General features: G+C 35.9%; 1 protein-coding gene and 1 long non-coding RNA gene across 2 annotated transcripts; both read left to right on the top strand.

The window, feature by feature from the left end:
- Positions 1–4904: 4904 nt before the first annotated feature.
- On the top strand, positions 4905–11517 carry LOC136847969 (uncharacterized). Its single transcript, XR_010855884.1, has 3 exons — positions 4905–5136; positions 10946–11173; positions 11382–11517. It is a non-coding gene; the product is annotated as an uncharacterized lncRNA (long non-coding RNA).
- A 95-nt stretch (positions 11518–11612) lies between these two features.
- On the top strand, positions 11613–13527 carry LOC136847968 (uncharacterized). Its single transcript, XM_067119986.1, has 3 exons — positions 11613–11948; positions 12068–12159; positions 12596–13527. The coding sequence occupies exons 1-3, from the start codon at positions 11674–11676 to the stop codon at positions 13351–13353; spliced, it is 1125 nt and encodes a 374-aa protein (XP_066976087.1). The 5' UTR covers positions 11613–11673; the 3' UTR covers positions 13354–13527.
- The last annotated feature ends 3046 nt before the right edge of the window (positions 13528–16573 follow it).

Genomic DNA, 16573 nt, shown 5'->3' with positions numbered 1-16573 from the left:
AAATTAAGAACATCAATCGAAGTCAACACTAATACAGACTTCGATCAACAACCTAGCCATTGCCTTCGATAATGTTATTTGAAATATTTATTTCTTCAATTCTGTCTTCCAAGACCATAGCTTCTAATATATGACATTAAATTTAGGTAAGAGAGAGAGAGATGGAGAAAAAGAGAAACCTATACACAGTCCACGGAAAATGTTCTAAGTTCCTCTTCGAAAGAAGAATGGAGGTTTGTAGTTCATTTATTTATTTATTATTTAGTTAACCACTGATATCTATTTATTTAAGACTGAATTCTATCATTCCCACCTAAAGCCCTGGAAAGTTTCGAAATGAAAATATGCGTCGTCGATGACCATGGAGTTGTTGTGACGTCAGTTTATTGCAATATTTTGTCTTGTTTTCGTTTGTTCTCTACCTTACATCCACTAGTTGCATTTATCAAAGCATTGATTTGCCCACACTTCAGGGTGAGTCACTCCCGTGCAGTCAGTCACAAGCACTATTGGAACTTCCATTTGCTACTCCCATTGTATGAAAAATTACATTGCACATCTTTAGTTTCTGAATCATATTTAAGTCTGAGAATGATATGAACGTTTATATTGATCCCTCATTTCATTACCCATCCCCTTTTTATCATTCATCTGAGAACAGAGAACAAAGATAAAAAGTGTTTTGGTTGAAAGGCAGGAGGAAATGGGAAGAAAATCAACAGAACTGATGTATACATATATATATATACGCTACGTGGCAGACCCCACGAATAATTTCAATATTCTTCAAATAACTCATTCTTACATCTGTGTTTCCCAGACAGCTTTTAGGCATTCAAGAGCTTCAGTGAAGTGCTGTGTGATAGGGATACAGCGCCACCTGTTCATTCTAACCCTGTAGGCTTAGTTGATAGTATTTTAAAGTGAAAAGCATTTTCTTGCCACCAGAGACTCCTGTTTAAATATTCCTGTTTTCGGGAATGTTCAGTAAAGTGCTATGACGTTTTGTTGACGTCATTACTTACACAGTTCTTTAGAAATACTTCCCACACGTGGATTATTGAAACGCCACAAACAGAATTTTCAAGCTATAATGCCATCTGATAAAACCGCATCTTGAAATAAAAAGATCCTACTTGGGACTCCTTCCACAGAAATACAGAAAAGCATCATTACAAAAATTGCATTGCTGTCGTGACCTTGGTTTCACCGAGTTCTTCTGCAGGGTCACAAGAAAACGAGAAAGCATCAATCTTCTCGACTGATCAAACCATAAAATAACGGCAGGAGATGCTATTGAAGGGCGTCGACGATCTTAGAGAGAGAGAGAGAGAGAGAGAGAGAGAGAGAGAGAGAGAGAGAAATAACTCAACAAAAATATCAGTGACGTCACGTCGTTCGTGTCTACCCTGGATGTTATGGCGAGTCAGACACCACCAGTGTCTGACTCATTGTTAAAGGATTTGTTCGTTAGGACGCTGTGCGCTCACCGACAACCACCTACCCTGCACTCAAGGCCAACAGAATTTGAATTCTGTTGGCATTGCCTGCACTGTGCCTGGGGGTGAAGCGCGTACGTATTCGATCCCCTGAGGGAATGAGACAGTGCTGGGTAAGGCTACTCCTGCTCAAACTTTTTTCTTTTCCCAACCGTTCTTTTAGCCACTCAAAGCAAGAGAGGTTCTTAACCAAAGTACAGTACCAATGACGTTTTTCACTTGAAGTACTTAAGAAAGATTTTTTTGTGAAAAAATCCACAATTACTTAATTGTAAATAACTGTTTAAAGGTATATATATATACGAGAACTTTCGATAATCTACTCGACTCTCTTTATCAGTCTAACTGTTAGAATAATAAGTAATATCGAGCAGGTTCTCGAGAACTTTCGTTGTATATATACATTTAAATATATATGTACACTTACATCAGTGCGGATTGTTTCACCATTTTAGTGGTGTGACGAAAATCTCCATCGAGTATGGAAAAAATTTGTTTGTATCAGATATGTCGCGGTTAAGACGAGCAGACATACCCAACTCTGGCTGTTAGAAGATAACAGAAAGTTAATAAAAATAATAAATGGCATTTGATAATAAAAGATTATATAATGATAAAAGAAGGAAAATTTTTATATATAAATGGGGGTGTCTCCTCAGGTGATGGAGGTTGCTCCTTAGAGAGAGAGAGAGAGAGAGAGAGAGAGAGAGAGAGAGAGAGAGAGAGAGAGAGAGAGAAAAGAGAAATTCTAAGGAATCACAACAGACGAAGAGATTAAATTGACATTGCTTTCCTTTCGTAGGTCCCAACGCTTGCCCTTTGACCTAAATTTTATTTTCCCTTCCTTTTATATTCCGGAGAGAACACATGAACATTCACAAATGTGAGAGTCCAGGTGTTTGGTGAAATTATAAATGACGAAATCATAAATGACATCAATAATCAACTTGCATCTTGGAGTGCATATAATGGGGTATCAGTGATAAAAAAAACAAATTTGGGAGTGGCGGAATTTACCAAATGTGTCCAGTGGCGTAACTATAGTGTTAGTGGCTCCCGGGGCGGACTCTGAAAATGCCGCCCCATTGCCGTGATAAAGTACGAAAGTGGTGAAAATTAAACGCACATTTTAAGCCTTAACATCTCAATCATTTATTAGATTTCATAAAGCTAAAACAAAAACAACACAGCAAATTTACAACGGAACCCTCCGAGCTTTGTTAGAAGCGAATTTCGCTAATAACAACGTCAAAGTCCAACTGATTAGTAATTTCATGCTCTATTGACAAAATCAAAAGATACCAGAGTGCCGCTCCCCTGGACAGTGTCGCCCTGGGCGGACCCCCCCCCCAACCATCATAACACCACCGGTATCTGGATGTAAGTAGTGAGAACCAAGGACCCTATTTCAGTTCTAATGGTCTTCACCATTTGTGTAATGACAAGAAGCTTTCTTTCACAACTATTATGGGTCATCACTCCACATTCTATCAACAGAGTCGGGGTTATTATATTGCTGAATATCATCTGTAATCGATGTCCTTCCTTGAAGTTACAAGACAACGAGTCAAGATGATATGTTCCATCTTCTGCAAGCTGGCAAGGTCTTGCCAACAACGAGAGACACTCTCAAACCCACACGAAGTCAGCAGATGCGCCGAGATTCAGAGAGATTGATGAGCTACCAACATATCGTCGGAGTTGATAAAAATGATCCACGATGACATTTTAGTCAGTTGGAATTTGTGCAGCCATTTCTTTGTCTTCTTCCAAACGAATGTGTTGACTATGATTTATCACAGCAACAATTAATAACATTTCGTTCTTCCGGGAATTTTCTTGACATTCGTGTTTCGTTCCTTAGAGAAAAGGTGTATACCTTTAGTTTGTGTACCCTGACTGCAGTGTTATGCTTCGTCTCAATATCCGTTAATAATTAATTGCTTTCTTTAACAGGATTTGTATATCCGACCCATTTTCTTTCAACATTATGCTTTATCTCAATATCCCTTAATAGTTAACTCCTTACTTTAATAGGATTTGTATTCCCGAACCATTTTCTGTTAAAATTGGGAATTTTATGCTTCCCATCCCACCCTCCCCCACCCCACCAAAAAAAATTAGGCTAGCAATTTTGGCAACAGTTTTCATCTTCTTTTTTTTTTAACGTGCTTTTTTCCCATTTGTATGGGGTAAGCACGATGCCATCTTTTTGAAGGACTTTTGATTTGGCTTTGCTACAGTTTTCATAATCTGGCCAAAGGCTTTTTTGATACATTTACTCATGGAATCATCATGAATAACTTATCGCAAACTCAGTATCAGTTAGTGACGTCTTAACTCACAACTCTGTTGTAGTTGCTAGTGGGGAGGAAGCGGGAATCAGGGCCTGGCTCATGCCCGGGAAAGGTCCCAAGGTCGACGCCGGTGAGCATTTTCCGGTGAGGTGAGTCTATAGGAGGGATTAAGTGGCTGTTGAGCGGGAACAGAATGTCTACCATTACCTTGCACATACAATATTGGAGATATGTCCAACACGACCCTTTTTATTTACCATTTAGAGTCTGCGGTGTTCTTGAATAACTAGCCTTTAGGAATATAATTTGGTTCCTTTTCAAATATCTCTAAAAAACAAAGTTCACGTCTTTTCAATTCCTGAGGTAACTTTGGTAATAGTCTGGATGTCTCGGGGTCAAAGGTGTCTGTCACAGGTTGGTTCTATTAAAGTACGCTTATCGATAAATGGAAGCTTAATTAATCTTAATGAGGTATACAGCTCGAGGAGGCTACTTAGATGCTACGGTTTCATTTCTCTTTATTAGAATGTTACTCAACATATATTTTTCATAACTATCTTCTCTCATATATATATATATATATTATATATATATATATATATATATATATATATATATATATATATATATATATATATATATATATATATATATATATATATATGTGTGTGTGTGTGTGTGTGTGTGTATGTGTGTGTGTGTGTGTATGTATTTATGTCTGTATTTAGTGAGAGTTTAAGTATATCTCTTTAGGCACTGGTTTTAGGCCTACCTCTGGATTGACTCCTTAAATATTTTTAGGACAAAAATTAGGCTAAAAATTTTTTCTTTTGGTTAAATAGTATTCCACGTCGTTACTATTCTCATATACATAAAAAGTTTACTTAAATATTTGGATTGTGATTTCTCCCTGGCCATGACGCCACCAAGAGGAGCCTAAAGGAACGTCCTCCCATATGAAATCTGGCAGAGTTGTTTTAATCTGTTTCAGCTCCGCCCTGCCGCTCGAATTTGGTCCTACAATAGGTCAAAGGAATTTTGATTTGGGAGGAAGGACACGTGACAAGGTGAAAGCATCAGCTGACTGGCTGTCCTCTCCTTGGAGGGAGGGGTTAGCGGGAGGTCTTCGCAGTGATTGGTCTCCCTGTTTGTGGAGGAGACAAAGGAAAACCCAGGGCAGTCGCTCCGGTTCACTTAATCGCTTTCGCTCCTATCTCAGTTTCACCTCTGTTCTCGTGGTGTTCAGCCGAGTTTGTTGAATCTCTTTCCTATTCGTTCGAGAAGTGATCATGGATTCTGCCAATTCCAGCCAGAGTGCTCAGTTAAGCGGCAGCGACATGGTAAGTCTGACAACATTTGTTGACTATTTTCTAATCTTAAGGCTTGTGTTTTATCCTCTGGAGCAGAAATACAACGAAGAAAAGTGTATAATCTAGCGTAGTTCGCCATGCTCTTAGTGTTGTGTTGTAACCAGGTTTGACATTAGTCAAAAGATAAAGCGGTTCATGCTTTTGACTGAGTGAGATAAAATTTCATTATACATGCAAAGGTTGCGAGGCCAGATATTCTGTATGTTGCAGGGCCAAATATTTTTTATATACTCTAGAGCCAGTTTTTTTTATGTTGCAGGGCCAGATATTTTTTATCTCGTAGGGTAAGATATTTTGTATACTGTGGGGCCAGGTATTTTCTATGTCGCAGAAACATATTTTGTGTGTTGTAGAGCCAGATATTTTGTGTGTTGTAGGGCCAGATATTTTGTATGTTGTAGAGCTAGATATTTTTAATGTTGCAGGGAAAAATTTTTTTATATTATAAGGCCAGATATTTTTTATGTTGTGGGGTCAGAGATTTTTTACGTTGCAAGGCCAAATACTATTTATTTTGTATGTTGAAGGGCCAGATGTTTTTTATGTCGTAGGGGCGGATATATTTTATGTTATAGGATCATTTATTACTTATATTGCAGAGCCAAATATTTTTTTCTGTTGTAGGGCTAGATATTTTGCTTGTTATAGGGCCAGATATTTTTTGTTATAGAGCCAGATATTTATGTTGTAGTGCAAGGTATTTATGTTGTAGGGCCAGATATTTTTATGTTGTAGGACCAGATATTTTTATGTTGTAGGACCAGATGTTTTTATGTCGTAGTGCCAGGTATTTTTATGGTGCAGGGATAGATATTTTTATATTTTAAGGCCAGATATTTTTCACGTTGTGGGGCCAGATATTCTTATATTTTAGGGCCAGATGTTTTTGTTATAATGCCAGATATTTTTTATTTTAGAACCAAATATTTTAATGTTGTAGGGCCAGATGTTTTTATATTTTAGGGCCAAATATTTTAATGTTGTAGGACCAGATGTTTTTATATTTTAGGGACAACTGATTTAATGTTGTAGGGCCAGATGTTTTTATATTTTATGGCCAAATATTTTTATGTTGTAGGGCCAGATATTTTTATGTTATAAAAAGAAGAAAGAAAGAAAGAAAGTGCCAGATATTTTTATATTTTAGGGCCAGATATTTTTATGTTGTAGGGCTAGATATTTTTATATTTTAGTTCTAAATATTATTATGTTGAAGTGCCGGATATTTTTATGTTTTAAGGACAGATATATTCATGTTGTAGGGCCAGATATTTTTATGTTTTAGGGACATACTTTTATATTTTAAGGCTAAATATTATATTTTACGGCCAGATATTTTTATATTTTAAGGCCAGATATATTCATGTTGTAGGACCAGTTATTTTTTATTTTAGGGCCAGATTTTTTGAGTTATAGTGCCAGATGTTTTTATATTTTAGGGCTAGATATTTTTTTATATTTTAGGGCTAGATATTTTTATATTTTAGGGCCATATATTTTTATATTTTAAGACCAAATATTTTTATGTTGTAGGGCCATATATTTTTATATTTTAAGGCCAAATATTTTTATTTTAGGGCCAGATGTTTTTATATTTTAGGGCCAAATATTTTTGTGTTGTAGGGTCAGATGTTTTTATACTTTAGTGCCAGATGTTTTTATACTTTAGTGCCAGATGTTTTTATATTTGTAGGGCTAGATGTTTTTATGTTTTAGGGCCAGGTATTTTTATATTTTTATGTTGTAGGGCTAGATATTTTTATATTTTAGTTCTAAATATTATTATGTTGAAGTGCCGGATATTTTTGTTTTAAGGACAGATATATTCATGTTGTAGGGCCAGATATTTTTATGTTTTAGGGACATACTTTTATATTTTAAGGCTAAATATTATTATATTTTACGGCCAGATATTTTTATATTTTAAGGCCAGATATATTCATGTTGTAGGACCAGTTATTTTTATATTTTAGGGCCAGATTTTTTGAGTTATAGTGCCAGATGTTTTTATATTTTAGGGCTAAATATTTTTATATTTTAGGGCTAGATATTTTTATATTTTAGGGCTAGATATTTTTTATATTTTAGGGCCATATATTTTTATATTTTAAGACCAAATATTTTTATGTTGTAGGGCCATATATTTTTATATTTTAAGGCCAAATATTTTTATGTTGCAGGGCCAGATGTTTTTATATTTTAGGGCCAAATATTTTGTGTTGTTTTTATACTTTAGTGCCAGATGTTTTTGTATTTGTAGGGCCAGATATTTTTATGTTGTTAGGCCAGATGTTTTTATACCTTAGGGCCAGATGTTTTTATATTTTAGGGCTAGATATTTTTATATTTTAGGGCTAGATATTTTTATATTTTAGGGCCATATATTTTTATATTTTAAGACCAAATATTTTTATGTTGTAGGGCCATATATTTTTATATTTTAAGGCCAAATATTTTTATGTTGCAGGGCCAGATGTTTTTATATTTTAGGGCCAAATATTTTGTGTTGTAGGGTCAGATGTTTTTATACTTTAGTGCCAGATGTTTTTATACTTTAGTGCCAGATGTTTTTATATTTGTAGGGCTAGATGTTTTTATGTTTTAGGGCCAGGTATTTTTATATTTTTATGTTGTAGGGCTAGATATTTTTATATTTTTTTATATTTTATGTTGAAGGCCGGATATTTTAAGGACAGATATATTCATGTTGTAGGGCCAGATATTTTTATGTTTTTTTTTATATTTTAAGGCTAAATGTTTTTATATTTTACGGCCAGATATTTTTATATTTTAAGGCCAGATATATTCATGTTGTAGGACCAGTTATTTTTTATTTTATTTTTTTTATAGGCCAGATGTTTTTATATTTTAGGGCTAAATATTTTTATATAGATATTTTTATATTTTAGGGCCATATATTTTTATATTTTAAGACCAAATATTTTTATGTTGTAGGGCCATATATTTTTATATTTTAAGGCCAAATATTTTTATGTTGCAGGGCCAGATGTTTTTATATTTTAGGGCCAAATATTTTGTGTTGTAGGGTCAGATGTTTTTATACTTTAGTGCCAGATGTTTTTGTATTTGTAGGGCCAGATATTTTTATGTTGTTAGGCCAGATGTTTTTATACCTTAGGGCCAGATGTTTTTATATTTTAGGGCCAGATATTTTTATGTTGTAGGACCAGACATTTTTATATTGCAGGGCTATATATTTTTATATTTTAGGGCCAGATATTTTTATGTTGTAGTGCCAGATATTTTTATATTTTAGGGCCAGATATTTTTATGTTGTTAGGCCAGATGTTTTTATACCTTAGGGCCAGATATTTTTATATTTTAGGGCCAGATATTTTTATGTTGTAGGACCAGACATTTTTATATTGTAGGGCCAGATATTTTTATATTTTAGGGCCAGATATTTTTATATTGTAGGGCCAGATATTTTTATATTTTAGGGCCAGATATTTTTATGTTGCAGGGCCAGATATTTTTATGTTGTAGGGCCAGATGTTTTTATGTTGTTAGGCCAGATGTTTTTATACCTTAGGGCCAGATATTTTTATATTTTAGGGCCAGATATTTTTATGTTGTAGGACCAGACATTTTTATATTGTAGGGCCAGATATTTTTTTATATTTTAGGGCCAGATATTTTTTATATTGTAGGGCCAGATATTTTTATATTTTAGGGCCAGATATTTTTTTATGTTGCAGGGCCAGATATTTTTATTTGCAGGGCCAGATATTTTTATGTTGTAGGGCCAGATATTTTTATGTTGTAGTGCCAGATATTTTTATGTTGCAGGGCCAGATATTTTTTTATTTTTTTTGTTGTAGGGCCAGATATTTTTATGTTGTAGGGCCAGATATTTTTATGTTGTAGGGCCAGATATTTTTATGTTGCAGGGCCAGATATTTTTATGTTGTAGGGCCAGATATTTTTATGTTGTAGTGCCAGATATTTTTATGTTGCAGGGCCAGATATTTTTATGTTGCAGGGCCAAATATTTTTATGTTGTAGGGCCAGATATTTTTATGTTGTAGGGCCAGATATTTTTATGTTGTAGGGCCAGATATTTTTATGTTGTAGGGCCAGATATTTTTGTGTTGTAGTGCCAGTTATTTTTATGTTGTAGGGTCAGATGTTTTTACATGATTTTACTATTTTTATGGCATTTATTTATACCTGAGCTCTAGGATTTGATTATTTCTATAGAATTTAATTATTCATGCTCGCTAGGACTTATTTACATATACCTATTTATACGTGTGCGCTGGGATATTATTATTTTTATAGCATTGGTTTTCACATGAGAGTTAGATTTCATTATTTATATAACACATATATAACACTTATTTATACCTGTGTTCTGGTATCTGCACAAGATAACTAGGATTTGATTGTTTTTTATTATTTATGTATGTATGACCGCTAGGATTTTTTAAAAATTTTTATACCATTTATTTATACTCGAGCCCTATCTAGGATTTCATTATTTTGATATCCCTTACTTATATCCGTACGCTAGGATTTTGCTATTTTTATGTCATTTACTTATTCGTGAGCGCTTGGATTTATCATTTCTATAGCGTTTAATTTTTATATGAGTGCTAGGATTTTATTATTTTATTGCATTTGTTTATACATTAGCTTTAGGATTTTATCATTTTTATAATATTTATTTATATATGAGCGTCATAATTTAATTATTTTATATCATTTATCTATACTTGAGTGCTAGGATTTTATTATTTTTGCAATATTCATTTATCTATACTTGAACGCTAGGATTTTATTGATAGCCTTTATTTATGTGTGCGCTAGGATTTCATTATTTTTATAACATTGGTTTGTAGTAAGCGCTAGGATTTTTTCATATAACATTCATTTATACTTGAGTGCTAGGCTTTTGTTATTTATATAGCATTTATTTATGTTATACCTGTGTGCTAAGATTTTATTTTTACAATATTTATTTATCCCTGTGCCCTAGAATTTTTTATTTCTATAGCGCATTTATTTAGAGCGCTAGGATTTTATTAGATTTATAAAATTTATTTATACTGAGCTCTTGGATTAATATGCTAGGATTTCATTATTTTTAATTTCCTTGACGTAGATCGCTATGGTATCATAATCTGTTGTAAATTCGTCAAGTTTTCTGTGCTTACCAAATTCTACTAAAGGAATTTAGTCGATGATCATCATGCAAAAATAAATGACGAACCTAATTCAGTCAATCTCTTGATTTATTTCTGTTGTTCCTCAGCGCGGGTGAAGTTACCATTAACCACTGGTTTACGTCGAGCTATACTTTAAGGGGATTTTGATGGGACTCGTGTTTTCTAATAAGTTTTTCCATTTTCTTGGTGTCCATATGTTTCAGTTATTATTTATTGATTTTGTCAAACTTACCATTTTTGAGTAGAGGTCAACCTATGGATTATTAGGCGGCCCAAAAAATATTTATGCTAATTTTGAATTTATTACTGTACATGGGTTACCGGGGAAGTTTTGTCCCTTGTAAGTAATCTTTGTATTCTTCTCTGCTGAGTATTCGGATTAACATCTCTTAGAATGCCAGGGTAACGCAATACTGAAAGGTTCCTGAAATCCATAGAATTTTGAGGACAGGTTGCCGTAGATATCTGGTAGGTCTACTTGACATATGGAATTTTTCTTTACTGAGTCTCTTCTGTTGTTTATTCTTTCAGTGTTTTTAATTTGAAGTTGTTTTATGATTTTGGATTTAATTCTATTTTTTTATGCGCAGGCGCAGATTTCAGAAAACCCCTCAGAACTTTTTTCCGACGACGATCTTTCAATAATTTTTGAGTCGGCCGTGAGAACCGCTGAAGTCACGGGCGGGGTTCTGGGTAGCGCAGTTGGGTGTCCTGACGAAGTTTTTGCATTCTGACGACGACCTCGCTATTGTATTCGAGTCTGTCCCCGTCAGCGGCAACGCTCAGTCTGCGGAAGGAAACCCCAGGGAGAGAATGAGGTCAGTCTTGTTTTCTAAGTCTTAGTTCTTACTTTTGAGATACTACTGGCATTTAGACTGAATGCGAAGGCTAAGAATTCAATAAAAAAAATTTTAATGATGCAGAAGAGATTCTGTTGTATCAGGAAGGGTTTCCTTTTCGTTACCGATCTTGTGAAATCCTCTCACCAGTAGGAGATATAGCACTGATTCTTTTTTTTTTTCACAGAGAACCTACAGATTTCTCCAGATGCTTCTCTTGCAACAACTGTAGGTTATGCACGAAGGAATACCCCTCTCATACCGCAGGATGTTCCCAGAATAAGGAAGGAATCGTAGAAAAACCAACTGAGTGTCCCTCTGAGTGAGGCAGTAATTTTGCAGTCTTGGGTCAGTAAAAATTCGTTATGGATATGAGCAAGATAATTGTCTGAAGACTTTCTGTTAAGGTGAGGCTAATGAAAACATGATTGATCTTTACAGATTCTCGTGGACAATCGATTGCTGGTGAAGCTTCGGGTATGTTCGCGTCTTTTCTAGAAACCCCAGAAAAAGTTTTATATGCAGCACCGGGATGGGCTGATGACGTCTCAGGCTCATCCTCCTCTCATGATGAAGACTCGGGACTGTCCCTTTCACCTGATGAAGCCTTAGGGCCTTTCCCTTCCCCTGGTGAAGCCTCAGGGACATCCGTCTCCCCTGGTGAAGCCTCAGGGACATCCGTCTCCCCTTGTGAAGCCTCAGGGACATCCCACTTTCCTGGTGAGGTTTCGGAAGCAATACGTCTCGGCGGAAGGTTGGTCTAGTTTCTTATCTTTTATCATTGGTCAAATGGCAATAATGATGTAACATATGAACCATTAGGAAATTGTATGTAATTTTTTTCTTGTTTGCTGATGATTTTTTATTTTGCAGGAATAAGAATTTATCCTCTGGTGCCAAGTATTTCACGCAGTGTGACGACGCCGTTGGGGATCTCCCCTCCCCTCCCCCGAAAGATGATTCACGTAGGTGTACTTATTATTACTTTCATTCATAGTGATTATTTCAGTCTTCATATATTTGCGATTACATCATTCAAGCGCACCGTGAGGAAAATATTGTTACAGTATTCTGTTTGGAAATGTTGACGTTAGATTCTATTTTATGTTCTTTTCATTTCTGGTTAAAGAATCTCTTAAGATATATTGATGTTTGCCATTTGGCTTGCAAAGAATTTAAAGTTGGGTTACTCTACTGTTTGGTACGGTTGGAGTCAATAGTTCTGGAATTTGTGCTTGTATTTACAGCTGAAGATATCAACGAAGTTCCCTATCACTGTATTTTAATTTATCTTTATATTAACTAGTCATTTTTAGTCGTTTGTTTTTATTAACTTTCACTCCCATGTTCTTGGGTTGCTTCATTGCACTTTCACAGAGGCCTTTTCTTTTCCTTCCACAGCCATTGTGTCGATGCTGAGTTTCCATTACGGTTGTGTCACCGACAACTGCTATAGACAGCCGTCTACGGCCATCCTGGTGGCTGGAAACTGTGTGTCAGTGAAGCCAGCCAAGGGCTTGGCCACCGCGATGGTTCAGAAGTACCCCTACGCCGACGTCTACTCCTCCCGGAGGCGAATGTGCAACGCAAACCGAGCCATCGTACAGGATAGACCGATCCCCGGCACGTTTGCTATTTCGAGGTCGTCCTCCAGCCCCAGGAACCCGGCCATCGTCACAATTTTCAGCCAATTCTTCACGGGTCCTGCGTTTGAGAGCAACCTGTTCAGCCAGATGCTGGTGAAGGACATCAAGGTAAGGGGCCGAGCCTGGCTGAAGTCTTTGACGGCGACTTCGGATCCCGCGGTCTGCGACCTCAACCTTTATACGGGCCTGCAGTGGGACACTGAAGTAAATAGGGTGCAATGGTTTAGGCAGGCCCTAGAGAGGTTGGCAGGCGTCCTGCGAGAAGAGGGCATCGAGAGGATTGTCGTACCCTATGGCATCGGCTGTGGTCCGGCCGGAGGCAACTGGGTGCCGAACTACCTCATGGCCGTCGAGGCCTTGGAGGCCCGGGTGCGCCGGCTGGGGGTCCAGGTCGTCGTCGTCACCGATGTGGACGACGAGAAGCCTGTTCCACCCCTTAGAATTCGGGAGGACGGCTTCTCGAAGTACCGTCCTCACCAGACTTACAAACCTTATTCGCGTGATGCCACCTGATTCGCATATTTCTTGCCGTTATGATAATGTCACTGTGAATTAAGTTCATGTGTTAAAGTTTTGTATATTTTGTAAATCAATTCTACAATAACTATGTTTGTATGTTTTCTTGTCTGTACATTTGTGACGGTCTAGTGGTGTGTGTATATGTATATATGACTATATGTATGTATATGTATATATATACATATATGTATATTTATATTTTGTTTTCGATGTCCACAGTGTATATACTTATACTTAATTGAAGACAATGTTTTTATACTTTTTGTGTAATATTTACAAAGAGCGCAATAAAGCACAAAGTTTTCGATGTCTGTCTCTTGATCCTTATTCTTTATTGTTTTATGACGTTTTTAATCCGTTCGTGCTACTTTATGTGCAGACCTCCTTTACCCATTGATAAATATTCACTTTTAGAGACTGGGCAGAGGAGAACCAGTCTCCCGGCTGAAAGCCACACTCACAGTAACAGACGAGATAAAACGCTTGAGAATAATATATCTTATAGAAACCTTTTAGTGTCACGAAAAACTCAGGCATAAATCAATTACGCACAGGGAAGGACAGATTAGTCTAAGCACTATTTCACAGTCATGCAACTGCATAGCGAAGCAGAAAATCCGAGTAAAATAATACGACAAATAACATCCCAGGAGACTAAGAGAAATGCACTTACAAACTTTTTTTGCTTTGACTTACTCAAACATTGTATCGACATTTAAAGACGAAAAACTTTGGGCCTTGCATTGGCAAAAGGCCGTCCTTCAAGCTAGGTTTGAATTGCTGGCATATGCATGATCTTTTTTTTTTTTAATTGCTCTTATTTACTCAGCAACTTGCCCACCCGTCATTCTTCCTCCTCTCCCGTCACCCCGGTGAACCTTGCAATGGGCCTCTACCAAAATAAATCGGGGTTTCTGTTCAACTCCAAAACTTCAGCAAGTGTGTCTGTCTCTAGTGGTGATGATGTTATTTTCTGATTTTTATTTACTGCTGAAATATTTCATAAACACGTTCCTGGAAGGGAACTGGAATTTCTTAAGGTTTACTTCAAAGAATCAGATATATTTTTCCTTTCAGTTAAGTAGTCTCAGAATGTTACTCTGAAAATCAAGGGAACTTTTTTCCATCACGTGCAGTTCTGAAGATGTACTGGTTTGTTTCTGTTTAACACATATTTCTCTGCAGCCGCAACAGAGGAAATATAACAAAATGGAATAGATTAAAAAATCCACAATTTTTTATGTTTTGAAATGAGAAATTAGCATACTCAGCAGTGTTTGCTACGTAAGTACAGTATTGCCTTAAATTACGGTTAACTGGGTTGTCAGTTCAGTCACCTGAATGACGTATTTGAAATCGGGACTACTCTGAACGACGAAATAAACAATCAGTCTATTCTACGAGATGGCTAAGTCCTGCCAAAATCAGATAGGATACAGTCATTTTAAAATCCTTGGTTAAACACAAAACAGATATTCCTTTCCGTTTTAAGAGCCCCACCATATGAAACATTGGTCCCCTTTCACTTAACAGTTAAACGGTAATCCTAAAGTTTAAGGGTCCAAATTCACTGCTCCCTTGTGTGTGTGTGTTGAAGTTCTCTTTCCTATTTTCAATTTTTCTTTCGACAGATCTGCAAACAGAGTATATTTGCTAAAAAATGAGCAGTTTATCTGCTTACAGAAGCAGAGATTGTAAAAAAAAAACAAAAGTAATAAAGCTCTGTATCTCACGCTAATAGTGTAGTGCCAGCGACCGTGTTTGTGGAGTGAGCGCTCAGGAACCAAGAACCAGGTGGGAACCAGGCACGGGCTCTTGCTCTTCAGCAGCCAGCCACATTTTGATAAATCTGAAAAAAAAATTAGCAGTTTATCTGGTTACAGAAGCAGAGATTTACGATTTTCTCAAAATTCTAAGGGTCCGTATCCTCTAAGACATGTTTTTGTTTATTTACGTTCCCCCTTTATTCCCTTTGTCTTTTTTTTTATTCAGTTATTCTATTTTACATGTTCTCGTTTTGTATACCGTCACTTATTTTCTTGTATGTTTTTAATTTTTTCATTGTTCTCCATAATTCAATAAATATTTAATAAACCTGTATGCTGATCTTGAGTTTCCGTAATGCAGTGAGTTTGGACATTTAAACTGCATAGGACTACCGTTAAACGAAACTCAGTTCCGCTGTAGAGAGCAACGTTTTAAAAAACCCCATCCACTTTCATGTCCAGCCTTTGCTTTCAGTTTACCCAAATATCCTTTGACTGCAGCCATGAATTGTAAGCTCTGCAGATTACCATTTTTACTGTAATATTAATATTCTGTATCTTTCATTTGTTTGCTCAATAATTTCATTTGGTGATTTCCGTTTAGTTTGTAGGTTTTGCTTATTTAGCCATTGCTTTTTATCAGTTTTATTATTCAGTTATTCTATTTTACATGTTCTCGTTTTGTATACCGTCACTTATTTTTCTTGTATGTTTTTCATTTGTATTGTTGTGTATTTTGAAATGTTCATCAATTATAGTTTTTTTTATACTCTTAATACCTGGTTAATCAGTACAGATTTTTAAAGTAATTTTTGTAGGGAATTATCCCTGATGACGGGCTATCCTGTTCCTTCTTAATTTTAGTTTTCATTCTCAAAAATAGTTTTTGAGAATAATAAAGAAACTGTCATCACTTAGGTTTCAAGCATTCGTTCTGTGATAGTGCTTTGAAGACATCACAGTCCCCGTTCAGTTGTGAATATTCATTCCTACATCTAAAACTAACGCTGTCAACTTTGACAATCTAACATGACGTTGGTGTCTGCAGTAAACGACAAGAAAAAGTTAGTCTTATCTTTGCCAGATGCATTACTTCTTATATTTTATTTTTGTATTTGGCCATCTATATAGAATCGTCATTCTTGTTTTTATGAAACGTCATTTGTCTATGTCCTAATCTTTGGCATTTAAAGCTTTCTGATATCTGCCACGCATTGCTGCACAAACTGGGTACATATTGTTTGTCGTGGCTCCTTGCAATGGTCATTTTTCTGTGGTGGGTATTTTGGGATACAATCTTTCGTCCCCTCTGTCACGATTTCAGCGTTGCAACTTTCTGGAAGTCATTAGTCAATGACCTGGCTGTGTACGCTCTGAATAACAATGACATCTATATTTAATTCTGTCAGATATTTTCTGAATATTTATATTTCATTGGTATTTAACTC

This window comes from Macrobrachium rosenbergii, chromosome 18 (genome assembly GCF_040412425.1).
Source record: "Macrobrachium rosenbergii isolate ZJJX-2024 chromosome 18, ASM4041242v1, whole genome shotgun sequence".
In the NCBI taxonomy this organism is placed as follows: domain Eukaryota; kingdom Metazoa; phylum Arthropoda; class Malacostraca; order Decapoda; family Palaemonidae; genus Macrobrachium; species Macrobrachium rosenbergii.
Note: the sequence above shows the minus strand (reverse complement) of the source record. Positions and strands in the feature narration are given on the sequence as shown.